Source organism: Pleurodeles waltl, chromosome 6, assembly GCF_031143425.1.
Source record: "Pleurodeles waltl isolate 20211129_DDA chromosome 6, aPleWal1.hap1.20221129, whole genome shotgun sequence".
In the NCBI taxonomy this organism is placed as follows: domain Eukaryota; kingdom Metazoa; phylum Chordata; class Amphibia; order Caudata; family Salamandridae; genus Pleurodeles; species Pleurodeles waltl.
Genome location: NC_090445.1, coordinates 282,307,832 through 282,335,273, shown reverse-complemented (window position 1 = coordinate 282,335,273; position 27,442 = coordinate 282,307,832). Strand labels below are relative to the sequence as shown.

Sequence of the window (27,442 nt, the reverse complement as noted above, 5' to 3'; positions counted from 1 at the left end):
TTTGTGCGGGTCATTAAAGGGTGCAACATTCAATCATTAATCGTACCAATATGAAGGGTAGCTTAACCAAGCAGATGTTAATGCACACATTTGCAGTTAAGAGCTTCTAACTCAGAGATCTAGATACTATAGTTTTCATCCTTTTATGAAACATTTACTTTGAGGACTACATTTGTAACAGCAACAACTTGTTCTAGAGTTGGGACCCACTGACTTGGTTGGTGATACCATCCATCATATCCCTGTTAAAGGTGGGGATTGTGGACATTCTCAGAGAGCTGAGCTTGATGGCCTAATCTGAGAACACCATTGAATCCTCTGTTATTAGTGTTTAAGGTTGTCTTGATTCAAAGATCTAAAAATGAATCTGAAATGAAAATGCTGACCAATTGTAATCCAATAGAATTTAATATTTTTTCCATTTAAGAGTTAGGTTTGGGTAGAATATGCCCAAACCTGTCCACAACCCTTCTCCATTATCTTTGCTGTATTGTTAAATATGTTTTGCAGGCGAGCAACAATGTTTTTACAGGTCCTGATGTATAAACCTTTACAATGCAGATTCCCACAACCACTTGAGAAATGGTAACATGGTCGTTCTCGGTCAATAACTGATACAGCTTACCCTGTGTCCTGATATAAAACCCACAAACATATAACAATACATAGGCCTGGACGCCAAGTAAGGTCCCCGACAAAATATAAGCTGAGGAATGTAATGTTTTTTGATGCACTAATCAATAAATTGCTGTAGGAAAGTACCATCTTGCCTGGCATGTTACCCCCATATTTCACTGTATATATGTTGTTTTAGTGTATGTGTCACTGGGACCCTGCCAGCCAGGGCCCCAGTGCTCATAAGTGTGCCCTGTATGTGTTCCCTGTGTGATTACTAACTGTCTCACTGAGGCTCTGCTAACCAGAACCTCAGTGGTTATGCGCTCTCTGCTTTCTAAATTGTCACTAACAGGCTAGTGACCAATTTCACCAATTCACATTGGCATACCGGAACACCATTATAATTCCCTAGTATATGGTACTGAGGTACCCAGGGTATTGGGGTTGCAGGAGATCCCTATGGGCTGCAGCATTTATTTTGCCACCCATAGGGAACTCTGACAATTCTTGCACAGGCCTGCCACTGCAGCCTGAGTGAAATAACGTCCACGTTATTTCACAGCCATTTACCACTGCACTTAAGTAACTTATAAGTAACCTATATGTCTAACCTTCACCTGGTGAAGGTTGGGTGCTAAGTTACTTAAGTGTGTGGGCACCCTGGCACTAGCCAAGGTGCCCCCACATCGCTCAGGGCAAATTCCCCGGACTTTGTGAGTTCGGGGACACCATTACACGTGTGCACTATACATAGGTCACTACCTATGTATAGCGTCACAATGGTAACTCCGAACATGGCCATGTAACATGTCTAAGATCGTGGAATTGTCACCCTAATGCCATTCTGTCATAGGGGAGACAATTCCATGATCCCCCGAGTCTCTAGCACAGACCCGGGTGCTGCCAAACTGCCTTTCCCGGTGTTTCACTGCAGCTGCTGCTTCTGCCAACCCCTCAGACAGGTTTCTGCCCTCCTGGGGTCCAGCCAGGCCTGGCCCAGGAAGGCAGAACAAAGGACTTCCTCAGAGAGAGGGTGTTACACCCTCTCCCTTTGGAAAAAGGTGTCAGGGCTGGGGAGGAGTAGCCTCCCCCAGCCTCTGGAAATGCTTTGATGGGCACAGATGGTGCCCATCTCTGCATAAGCCAGTCTACACCGGTTCAGGGATCCCCCAGCCCTGCTCTGGCGCGAAACTGGACAAAGGAAAGGGGAGTGACCACTCCCCTGACCTGCACCTCACAGGGGAGGTGCACAGAGCTCCTCCAGTGTGCCCCAGACCTCTGCCATCTTGGGAACAGAGGTGTTGCTGGCACACTGGACTGCTCTGAGTGGCCAGTGCCAGCAGGTGACATCAGAGACTCCTTCTGATAGGCTCTTACCTGTGTTACTAGCCTATCCTCCTTCCTAGGTAGCCAAACCTCCTTTTCTGGCTATTTAGGGTCTCTGCTTTGGGGAATTCTTCAGATAACAAATGCAAGTGCTCATCCGAGTTCCTCTGCATCTCCCTCTTCACCTTCTGCCAAAAGATCGACCGCTGACTGCTCAGAACGCCTGCAAAACCGCAACAAAGTAGCAAAGACGACTACTGCAACCTTGTATCGCTGATCCTGCCGCTTTCTCGCCTGTTTCCTGGTGGTGCATGCTCTGGGGGTAGCCTGCCTCCTCTCTGCACCAGGAGCTCTGAAGAAATCTCCTGTGGGTCGACGGAATCTTCCCCCAGCAACCGCAGGCAACAAAAGACTGCATCACCGGTCCTCTGGGTCCCCTCTCAGCACGACGAGCGTGGTCCCTGGAACTCAGCAACTCTGTCCAAGTGACTCCCACAGTCCAGTGACTCTTCAGTTCAAGTTTGGTGGAGGTAAGTCCTTGCCTCCCCACGCTAGACTGCATTGCTGGGTACCGCGTGATTTGCAGCTGCTCCGGCTCCTGTGCACTCTTCCAGGATTTCCTTCATGCACAGCCAAGCCTGGGTCCCCGACACTCTAACCTGCAGTGCACAACCTTCTGAGTTGTCCTCCGGCGTTGTGGGGCTCCCTTTTGTGTCTTCGGGTGAGCTCTGGTTCACTCCTCTTCCAAGTGCCCGTTCCGGTCCTTCTACAGATGCTGCCTGCTTCTGTGAGGGCTCCCTGACTTGCTGGGCGCCCCCTCTGTCTCCTCATCCAAGTGGCGACATCCTGGTCCGTCCTGGGCCACAGCAGCATCCAAAAACCCTAACCGCGACCCTTGCAGCTAGCAAAGCTTGTTTGCGGTCTTTCTGCTTGGGAACACCTCTGCAAGCTTCTTCACGACATGGGACATCCATCCTCCAAAGGGGAAGTTTCTAGCCCTCTTTGTTCTTGCAGAACCCACAGCTTCTACCATCCGGTGGCAGCTTCTTTGCACCCTCAGCTGGCATTTCCTGGGCATCTGCCCACTCTCGACTTTGTCACGACTCCTGGACTTGGTCCCCTTGTTCCACAGGTACTCTCGTCCGGAAATCCACTTTGGTTGCATTGCTGGTGTTGGTCTTCCTTGCAGAATTCCCCTATCACAACTTCTGTGCTCTCTGGGGAATATAGGTGCACTTAACACCTACTTTTCAGGGTCTTGGGGTGGGCTATTTTTCTAACCCTCACTGTTTTCTTACAGTCCCAGCGACCCTCTACAAGCTCACATAGGTGGGGTCCATTCGTGGTTCGCATTCCACTTTTGGAGTAAATGGTTTGTGTTGCCCCTATACCTATGTGCTCCTATTGCAATCTATTGTAACTTTACACTGCTTGCATTACTTCCTTTTGCTATTGCTGCATATTTTTGGTATTGTGTACATATATCTTGTGTATATTTGGCATCCTCATACTGAGGGTACTCACTGAGATACCTTTGGCATATTGTCATAAAAATAAAGTACCTTTATTTTTAGTATATCTGTGTATTGTGTTTTCTTATGATATTGTGCATATGACACCAGTGGCGTAGTAGGAGCTTTGCATGTCTCCTAGTTCAGCCTAAGCTGCACTGCTATAGCTACCTTCTATCAGCCTAAGCTGCTAGAAACACCTCTTCTACACTAATAAGGGATAACTGGACCTGGTACAGAGTGTAAGTACCCCTTGGTACCCACTACAAGCCAGGCCAGCCTCCTACAATTGCCAGTACGCATTTTGATAGTAAGGGTTAATTTGTGATAAACGTAGGGGTCTCAGCTTACATAAGCTCTGTTTTATCAACAAAAAGTGTTGGCAATTGCCCATCATTCATTTCTAGATGACCTCATGTTAGCGATTAAACTCTAGGAAGACCTTGTTTATTATCATTAGAGAGCGAAAAAATAACTTGGTACCATTAGCATACACATTCAGCCCCAACTGAAACTTGGGCACAGACATTAGGGATACTTTCAGGAACCAACAGCAGCAGAAAACCTTCCATATTGAACCTCTGCTGCCCTATTTGTAAAGCTGTCAGACATTTCCTCAACCAGACGATTAAACCTCTGAAGCCAGTAATTGTTTGTTAAACCTAACATCCTTGGATGGAAGCCCCCCAAACCATTTTCCTTCACCCCTCCTATTTTGTTGAGTTTGTCTTTGTTAGTTCTAGGACTCTGTGCACTTTACCACTGCGAACCAGTGCTAAACTGCTTGTGTTCTCTTCCTAAAACAAGGTGATTTTGGCTTACACCTGATTGCCACATTTAATTTCCTTGTAAGTCCCTAGTAAAGTGGAACTATGTGTACCCACAATCTTTAAATGAAATGGTACTAGTGGGCTTGCAGCACACATTGTGCCACCCACTGCAGTAACATGTTTCAGGCATGTCAAAGGCAGCCTGTGGTGTAGTGGTTAATTGCCATTTCGATCTGGTACAATAAAACTTTTGCCATACTTAAACCTTCATTTTTAATACATATAAGCCACCCCTAACGTAGGCCATAAAGGCTCCTAGGACACAGTACATTGTATTTGAAATGTAGGACATATGGATTTAACTTTTACATGTCCTGGTAGTGAAAAACACCTAAAATCATTTTAGGTCGAGCCTAGGCAGTGCATGTGCTGTCTCGCAACATACTGTATTCTGTCTGTGGGCTTACATCCTGCCTGCCCATTGGCTTTTTTTTGGTACCTTGGTTTGTCCTTCAAAACAACTTGCTTCCTGATGGGTAATCATTCTTCCTTGTCCCTCCTTTTCGTTGTTTGCTAACAACTAGAGAGCAGAGCCTAACTACTCCTATTGTTCCATTTTGGTGCTTATCGCTATGTGTCTTGGACTACTTTTTATTGTATTTTCTATTGGGACATGGGTTTGCAGTGGAAGCTTCGCTCTTGACTGAACACATATTCAAAGGTCACAGAACTGCTTCTTTTGATCTCGTTGTACCCTGTTAGCCTCCCGACATCGGCACATATTTCTTAGATTTTTCATGTTTTCAGTTTCCCTATTGTGCGGTGCACGCTTAATGGCTGCCATGCCGTATCTGTCGGCATGGGGCTGGGCGCCTTTCCCCCAGCAGAGCGTTGCAGTTCCATTAAAGTTCCATGCAGGATTTGAGCTGTGATAGGATCCTGCACCAGACAATACATTCCCATTCTAGTTTCTTTTGTGGTAGCTATTTTATAGTTGTTCCATATAGAAGACAAGCAAACGATTCATTGCCTTAATTCAGTAAGCCTGGGTGGAGCTTGCTCCCATCAAAACTGCAAGTGCACAGCACTGGTCGCTGCTGCAGGGATGGGATGACGTTTACAGATCAGAGGGAGAAGCGGTAATCTTGCATTTCCAGTTCCTTGTTATGGGTGATTTACAGTGTGCCGTCTGCCTCCACTCCCACCCCGTCTCCCCAAGTGCAGAAGTGCAGATTCTTCCACTCTCTCTCTCTCTCTCTCCAACCCCCCATTACCACTACACGGAAAAATATGTTAATCTTGCCCTAACTGCTCTCAAGTGTCCCTTTTTCTCTTTTAGCATCTTTCTCTCTATGCGCACACACAGACACTTATGCACGCGTGCACGGACATGTTTATCACAGTGCCTCTTATTTGTTTCCTCTCAATTTATCCCGTTCAGTCTCTCTCTCTTATGTGTATCCTTCTTCAACATTTCTAAATGTGCCTAAATTGTGCTGCCACTGAGTCAAATGACGTGATTGGGCTTGTAAATTGGGCCACCTCCATCACGTAAATTGCATCATTTGGCCACTGCCCAATCAAGGGCAGTCACTGTCAGATGGAGATCAACATAAAGCCATAACACATGGCTACAAGATGTCGACATTGACAATGGCAATAGCTCTCGGATTTCTGCATAGGAGAGTCCTGTTGGCCTTGCCAATGCTTGTTCACTAATGCAAGGCCTGTCTCTCACAGATGATAACATTGGGTTACCTTTTTACACTTAATAAGTTTGGAAGCAGGTAGAAAAATGATGTTTACACTTAAATGAATTGTAATTTAAAACCATCTTTAATTGTAAAGACGGTTTTTAAGTCACACTTTTGAAAATGCCACTTTTATAAAACCATTTGGTGCCTGTGTTCTGGGTCACATGACTAGGTATAGTTCGCCTTTTTGTATTCCTTCCAGAAAGTGACACAGAGGGGGTAAGGGTGAATAGGGCCCAGATGTAGGAAGGCTTTTATTAGTTGCAAATGGTTCGATTCGCAGTATTGGGCCATTTGCGACCACTAAACCTATACCGAATCGCAAATAAGGTCTGCGATTCGGTATCAGGAAGGGGTGTGTTAAGGACGTCCCTTCCTAATAGCAACTTGCAATGGAATGTATGAATGTTTTGCAACCGAAATGCAGTCGCAAACAAATTGGTCGCAAAACATTCACAGTTTACCACCCACTTCAAGTTGGTAGTAACCCATTCGCAAATGGGAAGAGGCCCCCAAGGACACCTTCCTCTTTAAGAATGTGGGTACATATATTTTTTAAGAGCAGGCAGCGGTCCCACGGATCAAAAAATGAAAACAAAACTTTTCCGTATTTGTTCTTAAACATACCCCGTTTTCCTTTAAGGAAAACAGGCTGCATTTAAAAAAATGCTTTTTTTAAAAAGCAGTCACAGACATAGTGGTCTGCTGACCCCAGCAGGCCATCATCCCTGTGATATTTGACCATTCCCAATGGGTCGCAAGTTGGGACCTACCTAATGAATACTGATTAAGTAGGTCTGTTTGCGACCCACTGGGAATTATTAAATGTGTCTGAGACACATTAGTACATCACTGTTTGTGATTTCATAATTCTGAATCGCAAAAATTCACAATTAGGAAATCACAAACACATTTCTCCGTACATCTGGCTGCTAAGGTTGGCGGGATGGACCATATACCATCCAATATGTTTGAGGGGGGAGCTGTTCCCTGCGTCTATTACATTACAAAGGGCTGCCCCAGCAGACACACAGAGGGACTTGACATGAGCCCATTGTGACTCAGGAAACACATAACCTGAAAAGGTGAAGGGAATAAGTTTCCAGAACCAGATGTGGGGGTGGTTTAGGTGCTTCCTCCCACTTTAAAAGCTGGGGGACAAGTATAGATATTGGATCTCTTAACCCCCTCATCAGATCATTTCTAGAGCCATGGAAGGCTCAGAACAAGTTCTGCTCTGCTGCCCTGCTGATGGAAGGACTGCCTTGCTGCCCTGCTGCAAGAAGGACTGCCCAGCTACCTGTAAAAGGGAGACTGGACATGCTGCTTGACCCCAGAACCACCAGAGTGACTGCAAAGGCTAGCTGACTGGCCTCCTGTTCTGAGCTATAGGGATATAACAAGGTCTAGAAATCTATCCTGCATCTGCTCACGTGCCCAAACTTAAATGGGCATGCATGTGCCTTGCTGCTGGCCTCTGCTGGAGTGAGCCCTGATCCTTAAGATGTGCCTGGACCCTTGGCAGGCATCATCTACACTCAGCCTCACTCTCAGTGGCACACTTCCCCCGCATTCAACATAGCATACTCCTCCTCGACCGATTGTGGGTTCCTTCAGAACCAACTCAGCGCGACGCAACCTGATGCACTGAGATGCAGGACCTTGCACTGCCACACCTCTCAGCTTCTGATCAGTGGCCTCATCGGAACTGACACAGTATGACACATCTCAGCACAGGAGCTCACATCTCAGCACCTTGCAGCTCCTGATCACCTGCCTCTTGTGCACCGTTGCTGTGTGATGCATCTCGACATAGGATTTTGCTTCGTAATACCTGGCAGCTCCTGATCTGCAGCCTTATTGGAACAGAATCTGCACAATCCATCTTGGTGCAGGACCTCGCATTGAAACACCTTTCAGCTCCTGATCACCAGCCTTTTTAGAACCAATGCAGCGCAACACATCCCGACACAGGACCTCGCTTTATTGCACCTTGCAACATCAGATAGGCGGCCTCATTGGAACAGTTGGCTGCACAACACATTTGGTGCAGGACCTCACGTCGCAGCACCTCACAGCTCCTATTCACCAGCCTCTTTGGAACTAATGAAGTGTGATGCATCTTGACACAAGAACTCGCACTGTAGCACCTTGCAGCTCCTAATCGTCAGCGTCATAGGAATAGATGCTGTGCAACGCATTTTGGTGTAGGACCTTGCAGTGCAGCACCTCACAGCTCCTGATTGGCGGACTCATGAGAACTAATGTAGTGGAATACAACTCAACGCATCACCTCGCAGCTCCTGATCGATGACCCTATCGGAGCTGAAGCAACTAGACGCAGCGCAACACAAGACCTTGCATCTCACTTCAAGAATAACTAGGTACACTGTCTAGCAGGCCAAACTCGGTCCTGTACCTAGTCCGCTATCCATCGCAGTCACTTGCAATTGTAACTTTGCCCTGGTTTGGCGCGGTCATACCCCTAATGGCAATATGTACTTTTTGGCACCACTTTTCATTAAGACTTCGAAACGGCATATCTCTATTTATTTGATTTTTGTCGTTCTGACATCATTTTATTTATTAAAGTTTACTCTGTTTTCTTGGTGCAGGATTTTTCTGTTCTTGTGTTTTCCCATTATTATTGAGTTTTTCATAAATACTTTGCATATTTCCTCTAAGCTGAGGCTGACTGCTTTTGTGCCAGGTTAAAAGAGGGTAAAGCACAGATGAATTTAGTTATTTTTTTGTGGTTCATGAGGCCAGGATTGTGATTGTTGCTTGAGGACGGTTTCACCCCCTTCAATCAATACCCCAGTTTCCCACAATGATCTCCAGTGCTGAATGCTTCAGTGTGGTCCAGAAAAAACAACTTGATAGCTGAAACCTTATTTGCCAATCGCAGAAGTTGTTCTTTTACAACAACTAAGATGATTTCCATCACCAAAGCAAGCTTAGTCCTTGATCCATACTGTAATCTACATTATTACAGGTGTGTTGTGATTGTAAATGGAGAAGTAGAGAAACCTAATGAGGAATGAGGTGGACATACCATCAGAGCAGTGACATCCCAAGGACAGATCGTTTTCAAATTTGGTCCTCTGCAATACAGTGGACTGCGGGCAGAAATGTCTGTTGTGCAGATGATGGAAACTTTGAGAGGGATGCTCTATAGCCTCCCTTTATCTACCAGCAAGATGCCCTAAACTTCCCAAGATAAGACAAGCAGAGGCTGTGGCTATATTAGGCAGTGCAGGTCCTGCCTATGCAGCAGCCCTTCTGTGGCCCCTATTACGAGTTTCCTGTTGGGCCAGTGGGCGGGAAACAGCCCACAACATTGACGCTGGTGGCAATGTTGCGGTGCATCATGTGCAACAGACAGTGAAAAGTGCGACGGGGCTGTCCACGGGGGCCCCTGCACTGCACAGGCCAAGTGCATATGCAGTGCAGGAGCCCCCATGGGGCCCCGGCACCCCATCTCTGCCAGCTTTTACATGGCGGTGCAACAGCCATTTAAAAGCCGACTGAGAGGGGGCTCGTAATCCCCAAGGCAGCACGGCTTGCAGCTCTGCCCTGGTGGATTAAGACCGCCGGCCGGCAAAAAGGTTTGTGCTGACACTTTTTTATGTTAAATGTTTTGACATTAACATGCAAATGTTATTTGTAGAGAAAATGTGTGCATTCACGTTTAGATTGACCATAGTTAATCAAGGCCTGGATTTTCAAATGGCTACCGTAGTTTGCCATTTCGGTGTGTGATATGTGAACATTTTATTTCTAGGTTAAGCAGGAGTTTTAATTATCAAGTACAATGTTCTTTTGCCTTCTTTTCCATGTGAAAAAATGATTTTTTTCTTTGTGATAATAATGGAATGTTTTAAAGACTCCTGCAGGGTACAGGGTGGCTCCTGTATTTGTATATTTTTACAGATAGTGTAAGTTTGAAGGACATTGAGAGAAGCTGTATTATGAAGAGTCCTTCAAACCTAACAAGTCTATAATTGCATCTTCTTGCTTTAAGCTGATTGGACAGTCTCATGATAATTGTGGGTGGGTGTTAGATTGTTAGGATTGTCGGATTTATGTTAGTGCAAGATAGATTACAGTTTTGATGCAGTTTAGAACAGAGCAGAGTCGGAGATTTAGACTGCTCTCCCACGTGAGAAAACTGACTTCCCTTTGTCTTTCCCTCAGAGATCACTCCATGCTGTTTTGCCCCCTGATGTATAAGATTTTAATGTAATTTGAATTGCCTATAAATCTAAGCATGCCCATATTGAACTTTAAATGAAACTAATCTGATTTGTACCTTCTGTAAACCTTTAACAAACCTTTATGGTTTGAAAACGTAACCATCTGTCTTTCTTGTGGAGCTTAGCGTGCTTCACATTTATTGAATGTATTGTTTTATTGACCAAGGTCTGCTATGAAAATTGATTCATCCGATAGCGCTTTGTGCTTCCTGAAATGTGCACAAAGAATCGTGCTAACATTTGAAGGGGGACACCACAAGCAGATTAGAAGCTAGTAATTAAAGGTGGGGTCTTTTTTCTGCCAGTCCGACTCCCTGCCTGACATACCTATTCTTTATTGAGTGCTACCGTATGCCTGGCAGTAGCCCCATCTGCCACTGGGCAGTGCGTGTCACCCATTACTTTGAGGGGCATAGCATTTCTGCTGTAGGCAAAACCACTAAACCACAGCCCATCATTTAGTGATCATAAGATCACTATCATGCATGACTACAGCAATCAGCAGGGGACTGGTGATCGCTGAACTATTGAAATATCAACCCATTTGAGTTAGAAACATATTTTTCGTTGGCATTGGTACAGAGTTCACCATTTTTTTCAAATATGGATTATATTGTGGTTGTGGACTTGTGTAATTCTAGTGACCAGGAGTATATTGTACAATTTCTTAACAGCACGTTTTGCAATTTTGAAAATAATTATATTAACGGATGTTAATGGTTCTTTTGCAGGGTGGGGAGACTGAGCTGGTATAATGCAGACACCAGGAGTTTCAGAAAATGCCTACGTTTTGGTAGAATATGAATTTGAATACACTGCAAAAGATGGAAAAATAATCTCTATCAAACCCAACGAGAGATATTTACTTTTAAAAAAGACAAATGATCACTGGTGGCATGTAAGACAAGATGAGCGGTCAAAACCCTTTTACATCCCTGCCAAATATGTTAAGGAACTGCCCTCTGGAATACAACCTTCAAATGGACTTAGCTCTTACAGTGAGCCAAATGAACTGCATCCCACAGAGTTTGTCCATGATACATCAGTTATAGATTCTCGACAATATATGTATAAATTTATCAGTGATAAAAATGATACCACATGTAATCCCTATATTCAGAAAAGTGACCTTCACCAACCCCATCTTTCACAACATGAGTCAGGCTCAGATTTGTCAATCCCCGACATTTTTGTGTCAGACATTATTCACAAAAGTTCAAGAGAGAATCTACTGCCACAAATTGGAGAAGAAAGATTTAGCTCAACTAACACATTGACGCCACTAAGAACTTTTGGAAGCTTTCATAGGCTACCCATCAGAAAGACAATGTATGGACCAGAGTTCACAGCCCCCTCTGCTATCCGTTCATCTCAGTCGCTCGATGATCTTGCAAGGCTTACTCCTGAAAGAAAGGCTGGTGATCGCAGATCAGAGGTTGTAGCTGGTAGTAGAATTCACTCACGATCTTTGACCAGGAGTGATTCTGAAAACATATATGAAACGATCCAGAACTTGCCCGGACAGCGGAATATGGTGAACGTACAAGCACAGGACAATTTCAAAGTTCAGGTAAGGGACACATATTGGATTTTTCTTTTGTATAAAAAGTATGACTGTTGGGGCTCCATTGGTAGTACATGTAATATAATCTATGTTGTACTAACTGTAGAAAAAACAGAGGTATATAAGCAGTAGGTGTTTATTTAACTTATATATTCACCAAGTGTTATGGAAGTTTTTGGAGCATGGGTTTTATATCCTCCCCTTCCCCATACACAGCCATTTTGTAACGAGAGGGAAACCTTTATCCTTTTCTTATTTTAAATAAATTACATCTATTTTACAGCTGCCTATTTTTAGCGCATCATGAACAGTCTCTCCCTCTTCTTTTATATTTCAGTTGAAGAAATACTTTTTTTGTGTTTTCGCTTTCAAAATGTCAATTGCTAAAAATACTATCCCGAAAGTAAAACAATCGAATGTTTTTCCAGTGTTCTAACTTTTGCTATGTTTCTATTTTTACTTTTTCTTAAACCATCAGTATCAACTTCCAGTCTCAATGACATGTTTGAGTGTGCTGCGTTAAAGTGTGTTAGTGTGGAGTGCATTTTACTGTTTGTAGTTTCTTAGGCTTTTTTCGATGTTTCTATGGGACGACTATGACCTAAAATGGCAGCTAGACTGCATCAGTGATGTGAAGTGGTATTTTTCTAATGGATACATCTACCTGTGGATTCCTCACCTTTTGAATTTCCGAATGCGCCAGCATTCCACAGAAACTTTCTTCACAGTTCTCCCAAGACGAGGACCTCATAATGCTTTTCTCTGCACCTATGACGTGTAACGGTTTGTTCTTAGGCTCGTCATAGAGTTAGGAGTCTTACAACTTTTTTTTAGGCAATTGCAAAGTTGTTTCAGTAAAAAATGTTTTCACAGAGAAAGTCTGGGTTTGAGCCCTGCAAGGAGTGTGAAGGTCATATGTTGATCACTGATTGTGAGAGAACAGGGCTGATTGCAGAGGCCCCCTAACTTGTTGTCCCCATTTTCCACTTTTTGCTGGTGTTTTCCTGACTCTGATGGTGCCCTGGGTACTGCTAACCAGTCCCAGGGCCTGTGCTCTGTGTAAAATCAGTATGCAAATTAGGCTAATTATAATTGGCTAAGTCAACCTACCTATAAGTCCATAGTATATGGTAGGGCATGTAGGTTTAGGGACCCCAGCATAGGTAGTTCACCCATAGGTGCACTGCTGAGGTGCCCAGTGTCATCTTAAAGGCAGGTCTGCCTTGCTGGCTGCTTTTAAATTAAAGTTGTATGCAAATTCGAAAGTTCCAAAGTCTTAAACTACCTTATTTTTACATATAAGTCACCCCTAAGGTGTGCCCTATGTGGCCCTAGGGTTGGGTGCCATGTAACTATAAGCAGGGACCTTATAAAAATAGTTTTATAAGCCCCCCTGGTGAGGTAAAAACAGCCAAATTCGTTTTTCCCTCATTGTAGTGAATGGCCTCCATAGGCTAGAATGGGGAGACTTTATTTGCATTTTAAAAGTCCCCTTAAGTAACAGATACCAGAAGTTTGGTTACAAATTAATTGTTATAATAAATCCCACAACTTCCAGTTGTTGGATTTAATATAACTTGTTCAGGTAAAGAGTGAAAAGTTGCCAACTTCAGCCCTGCAGTGTTTTTGCTGCTGTGCTCTGATTGGCCAGCCTCTGGCAGCCTGGCCAGGCTGCCTTAATGAGGTGTGAAGTGGCCTGGCTTCACACAAAGAGATGTGCCTGTGGGAGGAGATCTCCCATCAACAGATAGTGAGGCAGGAAGAGGGAGGGCTGCAAACTGGTCTTCAAAGGCAGAGAAGGACATTTGAAGCAACCCAGCAACACCCCCACATCCTGCAATCCCAAACAATTAGGTGCCTCCTTGATTAGATTAGGAGAGGGCAGGAGAGGGGGTGTGTTTAGGATTTTTAGCCACACCAGTGGGTGGGTTCAGCCAGATGTAACCTCCAAAAATCACTTTCAGCCATGATAGATTTTTGAGGAATGTTGCTCCCTGGGATTGATTTTTGCCACACTTCCCAGGAAGTGGTCATCACAGGGGGAAGGACCCTGCCCCTGATTGAAGAACCAGGACCCCCTTGTTTTTCACCAGGAGCAGGGATAAAACTGGCAGACCTGCACCCACACCTCAGATCCCTATCAGATTCCAACAAGGAAGAACTATAGGAGAAGAAGGACTGCCCTGCTGGACCCCTAGCCTGCACCTGGACACTGCACTCTGGAGGACTGCACCAGCTGCACACTTGGGCTTCACCACTAAAAGGACTTTACCTGTCTTGTACTGCTTCAAGAAGGGACTCCCTGTTTGCTACAGGTACAAAGGAGCTGCCCAGAGTCCCCTGCATCAAGTCCTGCAAGCAGAGCCCAGCTGACCAGCGTCCAGTGGCCATTTGAGGATTCTGACCAGGTGCATTCTGGGAATTGTAGTCCCAACTCCAAAGGAACATATCAGAGCTTCTGGAACCTTGGATCAAGTTGTGGACACTTCAAGGACACAAAAAGGACCTCTGGAAGAAGATCCAGGAGTTTGGAGACGTTTGGAGCAACTCTATAAGTTGAAGAGGTGCACTGTGGGAGTTGTAGTCCCAGACCCCAAGAGGTGCACCAGAGCCTCTGAACCCTTGGCTGGTGCTGTGGACCACTTTCCTGAATCAAACACTTCGGAAAGTAAGTGTGACAGTGTTACCTTGTGGGTGGTCTGAACTCTGGACTTTGTTCCTTTTCAGTGTGACCTTTTTAACCCTTTCAGCGCTAGTTGCTTCTATGCGCTAGAAAGCATTAATTCTTTAAAAATTCATATCTCCGGTTCCCCTTATCCGATTTTATTCGTTTTTGTGTGTCATTTGAAAGATAAAAATATAATCTATGTTTATAAATTGATTTTGGATTTTTAAACTGTTCCTGTGTTTTATTTAATTACTGTTTTGTGATATTTGAATGCTTTACACTCTGTCTCCTAAGTTAAGCCTTGTTGCTCGTTGCCAAGCTACCAAGGGTTGAGCTGGGTTTAATTTACTGAGACCTAACTGGACCTAAGTGGAGGTTAGTGGCCTATTGCTAAGTGTAGGTACCTACGTGCCCTTACCAATAACCCATTTTCCAACACTCATCCTCATTAAGATTGTCTTAGTTTGGAGCATGACACTGACAACTGTTCATCATGCCAAGGCCTTGAAGGAGAGAGAAGCGGAGCTCCTGATGGCCAAGGTAAGAAAGGAGAAAAGAGGACATCGTAAGTCTCATCCTCGTTCGAAGTCGGCGTCTCCCCATTCCTCAAAGTCATCAAAGACAAAACATAAGAATAAGGAGTGTTATAGTTCCTGGTGTTGATCTTCGAGAGAGGAGTTTCTGAGGTTGGTGTCTCCGACTTTGCCTGATCCGGAGCCGTGGTGGTTCTAGTTCCTCCTCTTGGTCTTCCTCCATCCCCTCGACAGGAGCAGGAGTATCCAGCTTTTCCTGATCCAGGGTCCGCCCCTTTGAATTTTCTAAATACTATTTACATCATTTTCAGGAGGGCAGTGACTTTCTCTGGTGTGCCTGCAGGCCCCATGGGTCCACTATCTTATTCATTGGGAGGTTTTCCGGCACAATATCAGCAGGTACTGTTCCTGCCATTTATACCGGTGGCCCAGGTACCCTTGCCTCTTCCGACGCTGAGGAATGTGACTCCTCGAAACTAAGTAGGAGTCATCGGTACCGTTTGCACCCTCTCCAATGTTGAGTGGCTTCACTCTGGCATCATCACACAACTCCAGTTCTAGTAGATTCTTTGCACAAGTGTCGAAGTCACCTGCGCTATTACCAACAGCACCGACGCTGGTACTAGCTTCACCTATGCCATTTTGAAGTCTTCTACATCAGAGCCTTTATTGCCTTTTAATGAGGCACTGTCTGAGCCTATTCTGGAGATCTGGCATAAGCCTATGTCTTCCTCTGCAATTTCTAGACCCCTTGTGAGGAGATACAAGCCTGCTCCAGGGTATCTGCTGTTTTTTTCTACTCATCCTTCACCTGAGAGTTTGATGGTACAGGCTTCCTGTTCCTCTAACTAAATTCCTGGGTCTTTTCTGACTTTCCCAGTGGGCAGGGAATTGAAGCAAAATGGAACAGTCTGCGAAGAAGGTGTTTTCCTCTGGTAGCATGGCTTAAAAGTAAACCAGTGCAACTTATGTGGTGGGATGATACATTCATGCTTTGATGGAATCAGCCAAATCAGTGATCCCGAAGCACCCTGATGCTGTTCAGGGACACTTTACAGAGCTGTTGAACGACAGTCAGGCCACTGCACTGCAGGTCATTCAGTCAGGCCTGGATACAGATGATTTGGTGGCTAGAGCGATGAGGACTTCAGTCATTACAAGGAGGCACAGATGGCTGAGATAGTCTGGTTTTTCAGTGGACATGCAGGCTACCCTGATCGATTTGCTGTTTGATGGGTCGAGACTGTTTAGCGCCAAAGCTAAATCTGCCCTGGAGAGATGGAAGAATAGTAGGGTGACAGCAAGATCTTTGGGCCTTCAATCACAGCCCAGAGATTACAGTTTTGGAGGTTTCAGGGGTTTGGCTAGAACTTCTACTTCCGTGGAAGGCACAAATACAAGCAAGAATAGCAATCAGCTGCCCAATCCCCTCCCTAGGCATTATAGAGGGTGTGGCAAAGGTAGACAACAAGGAGCCACCCTTCAGTCATCCTCCTCCCCCCTGGCCAAAGTCACAGTAAAGCAGCCCTAGTTTCACCATCTTGGAGCATGCTTTGTCGGTGGGAGGATGGTTGTCCCATTTTCTACCACAATGGCGATCCATAACATTGGAGCAGTGGGTTTTGAGCATAGTAGAAAAAGGGTACACCCTACCCTTCTATGAATTTCCCCCACCCTTTCCTCCCCAACAAGGTTTTGTTCTGAAGAACATCTTTTACTCCTTCAGCAGGACGTCCAATCCCTACTTCTAAAGAGCACAGTAGAGTTGGTTCAAGTGTAGGAACAGTGTCAGGAATGTTATTTTCTGTACTTTTTGATTCCCAAAAAGGACGGCCGGTTACAACCGATCCTGGACCTCAGGATTTTGAACTGGTTCCTCAAGCAGGAAAGATTCTAAATGCTGACCCTTAGCACAGGTGCTTGTTGTGCTGGAGAAGGAAGACTGGATGGGCCCGATCGATTTGCAGGAGCGTATTTTCACATTCCCATTCTGCAGTCGCACAGGAAGTATCTCTGCTTCATGGTGGGGTCAGAACATTAGTAGTTTGTGGTCCTTCCATTTGGTCCTACTTCCGCACCTAGAGTCTTCACGCAGGTGATGACAGTGGTCGCAGCCTATCTCAGAAGGTGGGGAGTACCAGTTATCCATTACCTGGAATCAAACTGGGTTTTTTCTGTCAATGAACCCAAGTCCCACCTAGAGCCATCTTCAGGCACCCTGTTCATAGGGGCAGACCCTGACTCTACAGTGAATCGAGTGTACCCTTCTCCTCAGATGATTCTGGGTATTCCGGCTATGATTCTGATGTTTCAGAATGGAGCTATGGTTCCAGTCCTTAAGGTGTTGCACCTGCTAGTTCTAATAGCCCCCGCATTCCATTGGTCATCATGCATGCAGGCACATGAGGGCCCTCCAGTAGTAGCTTCACAGGCAGTGGTTTCAACACAATGGGATCTCAAAGAGTTGGCCAGGATCTCCAGAGTCCCTGCAGCAGGTCTTCGATAGTGAGGTGTGTCCAGCAATCTGGGAAGCCATTTTTCCCTCCACCTCAGGTTGCCAAAATGAAAACTGATGCCTCTACTCTAGGGTTGGGAGCTCATCTGGGTGATCTGGAGATCGAAAGACTTTGGTCTCCAGTAGAAAGACTGCTTCATATCAACCTATTGGAACTGCGGGCGATACATCTGGCTCTCGAGGCCTTCCTCACTTCCATTTACGTTCAGTTGGTGCAGGGCTTAACGGACAATACTACCACAATGTGGTACATAAACAAACAAACAGGGAGGAATAGAGTCATATCTTCTTTGCAGACAGTTTCTGTGACTCTGGTCCTGGGATCAGGACCATCAGATTGGCATCATGGCAAATCACTTGGCTGGAGTTCTGAATGTGCTTGCTGGCAGTCTCAGTTGGCATATTTTAGTCCATCACGATTGGCGTCGCCATCTAGAAGTGGTACTTCATATTTTCTGGTTATGGGGCACCCCTCAAATAGACCTTTTTGCCACTCACAAGAACATGCACTGCCTGTCATTCTACAGCCTCCAATATCCATTGCAGGGCACATTGGGGTAGGTGTTTCAATTGGACTGGGGCTCCAGCTGATTTACACGTTTCCCCATACCCTATTTTTTCAAACATAATTTTACTTAAGTTTTTTTAATTTTTGAGAACAGTAGAAACAGATGAAGCCTCAGCAAGTCATATATAGTATCATATGCAGTAGGACCCATGCATAGTATACCAGTGCATCATCACAAGGACACATAACGAGAATCACGTAGAAAAAGCAAGTCTATGCAGCTTCAGTATTATACCTACGGGAGCAAAGGGCAGGCATTTGTTTGGTGTAGTGATCACCTAGTTGGTGTACTGGCACCTGAAAGGGTAGCTTTGGCACATTAAGGACAGGAGAATGGAGAGGGAGAGGACAAGGAGCACAGAGGAGGGGAGCACCACGCCGGATAATCTGTGGTTCAGATCGGTCAACACCTGGTCCAGATACTAACATAAGCATGAAGTAAGCTTAATGGAGATAATATACATTGTGTTATAGACTAAAAATGGGGGTCAGGGGTACATGAAAAATCAGCTAGAAGGGTGTCATTCTTGGCCTCTGTGTTGAGGATATAGATGTCTCAGTTCCCCACACCTACCCTGCCTTCCAAGTCATGGCTATTTGATGTATAAAGAGAACAAATGCCAGGTCTATGAACCGGTGAAGCTGTTTGGTCCCTTTAGCTGTGGGGCTGAGACCCAATAGGCACGATATGTGTGTGAACAACAATGTGTGTCCCATGAGCTCCACCGTGGTGGTTGTGACCTCCAGCCATATCACCTGCAGCGGGGGTTCCCTCCATACCCTTGATTCCTTGGGTTCTGAGGAAGATTCGCCAAGACTGGGCCCTAGTCATAATATTAGCCACGGATTGACTATGAAGGGTGTGGTACACAGACCTTCTTCACCTCTCAGTGTGCCGTCCGCTCCGTCTTTCTCAAATGGCAGACCTTCTCTCTCAGTTGAAGGGGCAGGTTGCACACCCACACCTCCAGAGCCTGCACCTACATACATGGAGATTATATGGGGCAACATGAATTATTTTTCTCTTCCCCATGATGTGATGGATGTTATTTTATTATCCAGAAGACACTCCACCAAGTCGGCTTATGCTGACAGATGGGCTAAGGTTGTAAAGTGGTATTGGGAAAATTCTACAGATCCCTTGAAGACCAATACATCTGATATTTTAAGGTTTGATCTTTCCTTGGTGCAGAAAAGCTGTGCAGTAAGAACAATCAAGTGTTATTTGTCTGCCCTTTCTGCATTCCTTTGCTTACCAGATTAACCTCTGTTTAAGTCCCCCATAGTGTCAAGGTTTATTAAGACACTTACTAACAAATACCCTCCCACTCGTTATGGGATCCTAATTTGGAACTAGGGCTGCTATCTTGCCAAAAGTGCTTACTCTCTTCCACTTGGGCTAGTCTATCACCCTTCCTGCTCTCTATCCTCCTCCACATCCATCTAGAGGAGAAAAGGCTTCATTGCTAGGACCCCTAAAGGGCTGTCAGCTTTTATGTAGACAGAACTTGGGATATCCGTCGGGATGATCAGCTGTTGTTATGTGGGCAAGATGAAAAGAAAAGCAGTGCATAATAGGACATTACCTCGATGGATCATCCTTTGCAAAAAGATCTGCTATGCTATGGCTCATAAGGAATCTCCAGAAGGTATTAGAGCTCATTCTACTAGAGGTAAGTCTTCCACTTCTGCCTTGGCTAGAGGTGACTCTGTGCTTTGGCTAGAGGTGTCCCTGTAGACGACATATGTAAAGCTGCAACTTGGGTCTCCCTCCACACTTTTGCGAATCACTATTGCTTAGACTCCAAAGTGGGAGGGACTTTCACTTTGCCAGTTCTGTTTTACAAGATTTTTTAGGGTATAGGCAGGCAAGCACCCACCTCCAAGTGCAAGACTGCTTGGGAATGCTATTCAAAAGGTGAGAAATCCACAGCTAGATGTATCCATCAGAAGAACAAGTTACTTATCTTTGGTAATGCTTTTTCAGGTGGATATAGTATCTACCTGTAGATTCCTCACTTACCTACCCATCTCCCTGTTGCTTGTTTGCGCATACCAGAAAGAAATCTATTTGTATATTACGTATGTGTATTTTTCATTTCATATAGATATTGGTGTCTATATATAGATCTTTGGTTTAAGTTTACAAAATGATGTTGCATTTATGTTGTTGGTTTCACTTGTTCGCCTCGAAGGCATGAAAAACGGGTGGAAACTGACATCAGCATGGCAACAAGGGTCTTTTATGGCTCCACTGATGTCACGCAGAGCTGTGTGTGGAGCCATGAGCATTATGACATCCTTGTCGATGTGGGATAGCTGTAAAGAAAAGTTTTTGTGGAATGCTGGCTCACTGGGATATTCAAAAGGTGAGGAACCCACAGGTAATACTGTATTCACCAGAGAAAGCCTTACCAAAGGTAACTTGTTCTTCCAGCACAATTGATTTCATTGGATTTTTTAAAGATTTATATACAGCTTAATATTGCAAATAAAAAGTTCTGAATACCTTCTATCTTACAATCTTCCTCTCAAAATATAGTTTTCAACCTTTCACATGCTTCAAGGAGTTTTTCTATAGTTTTAGGTTAGGACATTAAGGTCTTGTTTCTGACCTCCGCAATGGATGTGAGTGGTGTCTGGTAGGCAGTCTTCTTCTAAAAGGGTTGCACTTTCACAAGATCAGCCCGAGACAGCAATATCAGCACTTTGCTTAAATGACCTCTGTGTGCATAATCTTTCTGGTGTTTTGCAATTGGTTAAGTTTCACTGTCGTGGAGCTAAACAGGCCACCCGGAGTAGAGAAGAAAACAGTTCTCTTAATTCAAAACATTGTATATTTCTTTTAAGTATCTTTAAGTTTAGTTTTTTGTCTATCAAAAAACATGAGAGCATAACACACAGTTCACTGTTATAGTAAATCATAGGTACAGCACACAAAGCATCACATATTATTTCATAGTATACTTCTAGCAGGACAACAGAACAGAAATGTAAAATAACTTATACTCCAGACAAATCTGGAGGCATAGAGGGACTCAAATGGAACCCAATACTCTCTATATCACCGATTTTATAATTTAAAACCGTGGTTAATATGGTTCATTCTCAACAGCCATTGTAAAAAATTTATTAACCATACCCTCAAGTCAGTATTTCACCTGCGGCTTTGGATCTCCTCTGTATATATTTAGGCATATTTCCTCTGTTTTTGCCCATTTCACCATGCCTTTTCACTATGCTCTCTCAAACGGTGCCCCATGCTGTCGGCAGTGAATGCTGATACTAGCACCAACTTTGCAAATATATGGTTACTTGTCCTTTTTCTGTCTTGGGAATTATGCTCAGCAAACATTGCTTAGGTGTGAGTTCTAGAGGCAATGCCGTTAACAAGTGCATTCTCTACATAACTTGTCCCCAGTAAACAATTTATTTACTACAGGACTTTGTCATGTGAAAGAGTGACATCATCTAAGTCAGGAGGATGTTTCCTCTGGTTATGCCATTTAGGTCGAGCGCGCAAGCATTCTGATGTGCTGTAATCTATATCTGGGCTTTTAACGACACCCACTGCACGCCCATCACTATCACTCGTTCATGGGCTTGCCTTTCAAAAATCCTTTGTTATCATTGGTAAATGCTTTCCGTTTGTCCCTCCTTGGGGCGGTTTGGTTACCGCCTTGGACACCGACCCTGTTACATGGATAATTGCACTTTTGCCGATATCTTTTGACTGTGAGTGAACTTCTTTTTTTTGTGTCTCTCCTTCATGCTTATGGCGGCCGTGGCACTTTGAATCGGCTCGCTTATGTCAACTGTTTTACTTTTCATTTTCAATTTATGTGGCAAGAAAGGTCCAGTTAGGAATTTACAATGCTAACAGCTGTAACTCGAGCAAACGCAAGACCCATTGCAAATGCTTGCCTAGTTTTCACTGGGTCGAGAAAAGCATGATTGAGTATGTTAAAATTGATTTATATGAATCAAGCATTGCTTGAAATCTCCCTCACTTAGGTCAGGCTATTACCCATTCACTATCCGTAATTGGAACTTGTATATCTCTTTCCCAGTGCTGTTTTGTTTTTGAAGGTACGTTCTTCCTATCTGCTATCAATCAATCAATCAAAGCATTTGTAAAGCGCAGTACTCACCCGTGAGGGTCTCAAGGTGCTGAGGGGGGGCTGCTACTGCTCGAACAGCCAAGTCTTGAGGAGTGTCCTGAAGGTAAGTAGGTCCTGTGACTGTCACAGGTGGGTAGGAAGAAAGTTCCACATCTTGGCGGCGAGGTGGGAGAACGATCTGCCATCGCCGGCTGTTCTGTGGATGCGTGGGACAGTGGCGAGGGCAAGATCAGCGGAGCGAAGCTGTCAGGTTGGGGTGTAGAAGGAGAGCAGTCTGTTGAGGTATTCTGGTCCGTTGTTGTGCAGTTCCTTGTGAGCGTGGGTGAGGAGTTTGAACGTGATTCTCTTGTTGACAGGGAGCCAGTGCAGGTCTCTCAGGTGGGCTGTGATGTGGCTGTGGCGGGGGATGTCCAGGATGAGGCGCTCTGAGGCGTTCTGTATATGTTGCAGTCTTTTCTGGAGCTTGGCCGTGGTTCCTGAGTAGAGGGCATTGCCGTAGTCCAGTCTGCTGTTTACGAGGGCTTGGGTGACTGTCCTTTTGGTTCCAGTGGGGATCCATTTGTAGATCTTCCAAAGCATGCGGAGGGTGTTGAAACAGGAGGAAGTGACGGCGTTGACTTGCAGGGTCATTGTTAGCGATGAGTCCAGGATGAATCCCAGGTTGCATGCGGGGTTGGTGGGTGTTGGCGCGGTTCCCAGTGTGGCAGGCCACCAGGAGTTGTCCCAGTTGGAGGGGGGTGGAGCCGAGGATGAGGACCTCAGTTTTGTCAGAACTAAGTTTCAGGGAGCTGTTCTTCATTCGACGATGGCTTTTATTCCTTCGTGGAGGTTGGTTTGGCTGCGGTGGGGTCCTTGGTGAGGGCGAATCAGCTGGGTGTCATTGGTGTATGAGACGATGTTGAGGTTGTGAGATCGTATGATGTTTGCGGGTCAGGCTGAGGGACGATCCGTGGGGTATGCCGCAGATGATTTTGGTGGCTTCAGAGCAGAATGGAGGGAGTGGGCTCTCTGGGTTCTTCCGGTGAGGAAGGAGGTGATCAAGTCCAGGGCTTTGTCGCAGATCCCTGCGTCGTTGAGGTATGTGTGTAGGGTGTGGTGGCCGACGGTGTGGAACGTGGCCGAGAGGTCCAGGAGGATGAGGGCCACGGTTTCGCCATTGTCAAGTATGGTCCTGATGTCGTCGGTGGTGCCAATGAGGGCGGTTTCGGTGCTGTGGTTCCTGCGGAATCCGGATTGGGATGGATCCAGAGTGTTGTTCTCTTCGAGGAAGCGGGTCAGTTGTTTGTTGACAATTTTCTCAATGACTTTTGCCGGGAAGGGGAGCCGGGAGATGGGCCGGAAGTTCTTGAGGTACTTTGGGTTCGCCTTGAGTTTCTTCAGGAGGGCGTTGATCTTGGCGTGTTTCCAGCTCTCCGGGAAGGTGGCGGTCTCGAAGGAAATGTTGATGATCTTCCGGAGTTGGGGTGCGATGACGGAGCTCACTTTGTTGAAGATGTGGTGAGGGCAGGGGTCAGAGGGTGAGCCGGAGTGGATGGTGTTTTTTGATTTTGATAGTGTTGTCGTCATTGACGTGGGTCCAGGAGAGCAGAAGGCTGGTGTGGCTGGGGGCGGTAAGTGTGGTGTCGGTGGTTGACGGATGGGTCTGGGTATTGAAGCTGTCATGCATGTCTGCGATCTTGCGGTATAAGAGGTGGCTAGGGAGTCTCAGAGGTCTTGTGATGGCGGTTTTTCGTTGATGTTGAAGCCGGGGTTGGAGAGTTCATTCACGATGTTGAAGAGCTCCTTGTAGCAGTGTGCGTTGTTGTTGATGCGTTCTTTGAAGGCAGTTCTTTTGGTGCATTGGATGAGTTGGTGGTGTCTGTGGATGGCATTCTTAAAGGCTGTGTGGTTGTCCAGTGTCTGTTCTTGGCGCAACTTTTTCTCGAGTCTTCGGCATGGTTGCTTGGATTCTTGGAGGTCGGTGCTGAACCAGAAGGCCTTTCTATCGGTGTGTCTGTTGGAAGGTTTCTTGATCGGGGCAAGAATGTTGGCACAGTCGTTGATCCATTGCCTGAGGTTGCGGGCTGCTGTGTCGGTGGTGTCGATGGGTGGGTTCTAGGAGAGGGTGGTGATCAGCTGGTCTTCGGTGATCTTGTTCCATCTGCGGTGCGGAATCCGCTGCAGGTTATGGTGTGTTGTGGGTTTCTCGAAGGAGAAGTGGATGCAGCGGTGGTCGGTCCATTGGAGTTCGATGGTGTGGCTGAAGGAGACTTGTTTGCTGGCAGAGAAAATGAGGTCGCAAATGTGTCCTGCGTAGTGGGTGGGCGTCATGACGAGCTGCTTGAGACCAAGGTGGGTGAGGTTGTCGAGCACAGTGGTGGAGCTGTTGTTGTTGGTGTTCTCGATGTGGAAGTTCAGGTCCCCCGAGGAGTAAGTAGTCTGTGGATGCAAGGGCGTGCGTGCTGATGACATCGGAGATGAAGTCGCTGAACTGCTGTCAGTGTCCGGGGGGTCTGTAAACGAGGGTCCCTCTGAGGGTTGTGTTTGGATCGGTGTGGGTCTGGAAGTGCAGGTCTTCAGCGGCGCTGAGGGTGTCTTCTGTGCTAGTCGTGATTCTGAGGGTATTCCTGTGGATAATGGCGATGCCTCCACCTGGTCTGTTTGTGCGGTCCCTACGGGTGATCTTGTAGCCGTCCGGGATGCCTATGGCGATATCGGGCACTGAGGAGGGGTTCATCCAGGTCTCGGTCAGGAATGCGACGTCTGGGGAGTCGAGTAGGTTCCAGAGTTTGATAGCGTGTTTGTGGACGGAGCGGGTGTTGAGTAGAATGCATCTGAGATGGTTGTGTCCTGCCTTGGCGGGTGGGTTGCTGGCGTGGAGGCTGATGAAGGTGCAGTTCCGGCAGGAGAAGGGTCCGCGGGTGAGCTGCAGGGTGGTGTGATGGCATTTGGATGAGCGGCTGGCGTTGAGCGCCTGGAGGGTGGTGGTGTCATAGCGGAGTTGAGTTTTGCGGAGGTGGGGGGGAGAGCGAGAACCAGGGGTTCTGGTGGTGGGCGTGGTCCAGGCGTGGACGGGTGCAGACAGGCTTGCCTCAGGCACGCGTTTGGCACGCCAGCGGCGCAGCCACCATTAGGTTGGGAGGGGGGAGGAGAGGACAGCTGGGAGGCAGGAACAAAAAAAGCACAAAAAAAGGGGCTGGGTCTGCAGGGGCAGCAGCGGCGTGGGAAAAATGGGGGTGAGAGAGAGAGCAGAGTGATGGGAGAGAAAATCAAGGAAAGAGTGTAACGCAGAAGCGAAAGGCAAAAGGACCACAAAAGGGACATACAGCAGAAAAGAAGGCACCCAGAGAGCAAAGCAGGAAAAAGGAGGAGAGAGGTAGAGGGAAGCCTAATAGGAAAGCAGAGCTCTCCCACTAGACACCAGAGATGAGGCAAAGGCAGAAGCCTGTGGTGGAGGAGGGCCTCGAACTCCTGACATAGGTCAGAAGTTCAGAGGAACGAGGGCTTTACTTACTGGTGGAGCTATGGGAGGCAGAGCAGTTCACTGACCAGGTCAGTGGTATTGCTCAATTACTCGCTATTACTACCTTTCACAGTAGAAAACCTGTCTACTGCCTTGTCCTATTGTCAATATAATTTCTGAAGCATTTGGAAGCATTTAGGGGGTGCTGAAAGTCCATCCAGATTTCTCTCTCAATTTACACTAGTTTGGCATACCGAAGGAACTAAATGGGTCTTACTTATGAGGCTTCCCGAGCTTCAGTAAATGAAAGAAAATATTCCCCAGGTTATGATTCCCCTAAGGTGATACAGCCGCTTTCCTTGCATGGAAACTCTTTCATGCCCTAGGATATACGTTTAAAGTGCTGTAGCCACTAGATGTCAAAAACCCTTGAGAATTGGACTAGAATTCCCTTCACTGCTGTGTCTCAAGCCCTTCTCACCTGTCGCATTAAGTATGGGTGCCGCTTTGGTATAGCCCAACTCTCATAAATCGGACAGGGAGGAGTTCATTATCAACAGAGCCATGTAACATTCAGCAGCCTTTTCTCCCAGTTATCCTCCATTTAACACCATTTTGTTGCATGTTGGAGCTGACTTGACAAGTGTTACAATTCCAAATTTGGGGGCGCAAGATGTGTATCTGGACACTCTAATTTTAGTGAGTCTAATTTACCAGAGTGGCATACCAGATTTATTGAGTCTTTCTAACTCTAAACGTCTCTATATACATGCATGCAGAGAGAGAAAGTTTTTCCTCAAAGTGAGCCTCCTGCCCACCAGGTACCTGAACCTATCTGTTTCACATCTGAGACCCAGTGCAGAAAGTGACTGTAGACCAGCCTACCTAGGCTCCTAGTGGGAATATTACAGATTTGCCCCAGTTGGTTCTTAGCTACGTCCTTTGCCAAATCTGTTGAGCTCTGTGAGAGGCAGTGGGACTGCTTGATGAGGGGAACAGACATAAGAGCTCCAACCCAAGTGCAAATAGATAGGGTGAAATTGGACGCCACTGTCTAGAGCTGCTCTCCAAGGTCTGACTATCAAAGATTATGCTAGCTGTTTTCAGCCTTGCTCTGGAGTTGGTATGTATTAATCACACCAAACCCAAACTCATCCTACAAAATCTGTACTCAGTCAGAACTTTAAACATACAGCCCCATTCTAAGGTGTCACACACTTTTGTTTATAACTAAGGCAATGAGCACAGTCATTTTTCCATATGCTTTGTAGCATGCAATTCACAGGTGAGTTTACTTATATTTATTAGATTTGTATGCCCCGGAATAAACCCAGATTAGTTTTATTTATTGATTTCTCTGACACCTTTATTCTGTTGGACAGAACTTTACAAAGGATTTTAATGTTAGTTTTCATCATGGACAGGGGTGTGTATGAGGCAGGCTTCAGTTGTTTTTATTAGTTTCCCTTTCTGTGGTGATGATAGGCTCTCTAATGGATGGATGATGGCAGGCTACAACTCTGTTTGGTTTAGTTATATACTTCCAGCACAATTTCAAGGAAAAGGAGTTTGTAACTTTTAAACCAGTATGCAGGGAAGTCCTCCTCCCCTGAGGAACTCCCTGTGCCATCGCTTCAGCTACCTCCAGTATTTCCTCCTTTCTCCAGTTCTAATTTAGCCACTTGTTATACTCAGAGCCTGCAGGGTAAAAGTTTCCATAAATATTCCTGAGTCGTCAGGCTTTCCACCTGTAGTGAATATATTTAAAGGTCAGTAAAAGAAAGGTGTCATTGTTG

The 27,442-nt window shown here is 45.8% G+C and overlaps 1 protein-coding gene across 4 annotated transcripts in view; it reads left to right on the top strand.

The window, feature by feature from the left end:
- The window catches only part of ARHGAP27 (Rho GTPase activating protein 27), a 565,511-nt gene that overhangs the window by 170,611 nt on the left and 367,458 nt on the right, over positions 1-27,442 (top strand). For all 4 annotated transcript variants that reach the window (XM_069238073.1, XM_069238072.1, XM_069238070.1 and 1 more), the window contains exon 2: positions 10,967-11,805. In XM_069238073.1, coding sequence (XP_069094174.1) covers positions 10,990-11,805 — 816 coding nt within the window. In that variant the 5' untranslated portion in view covers positions 10,967-10,989. The remainder of the gene's footprint in view (positions 1-10,966; positions 11,806-27,442) is intronic.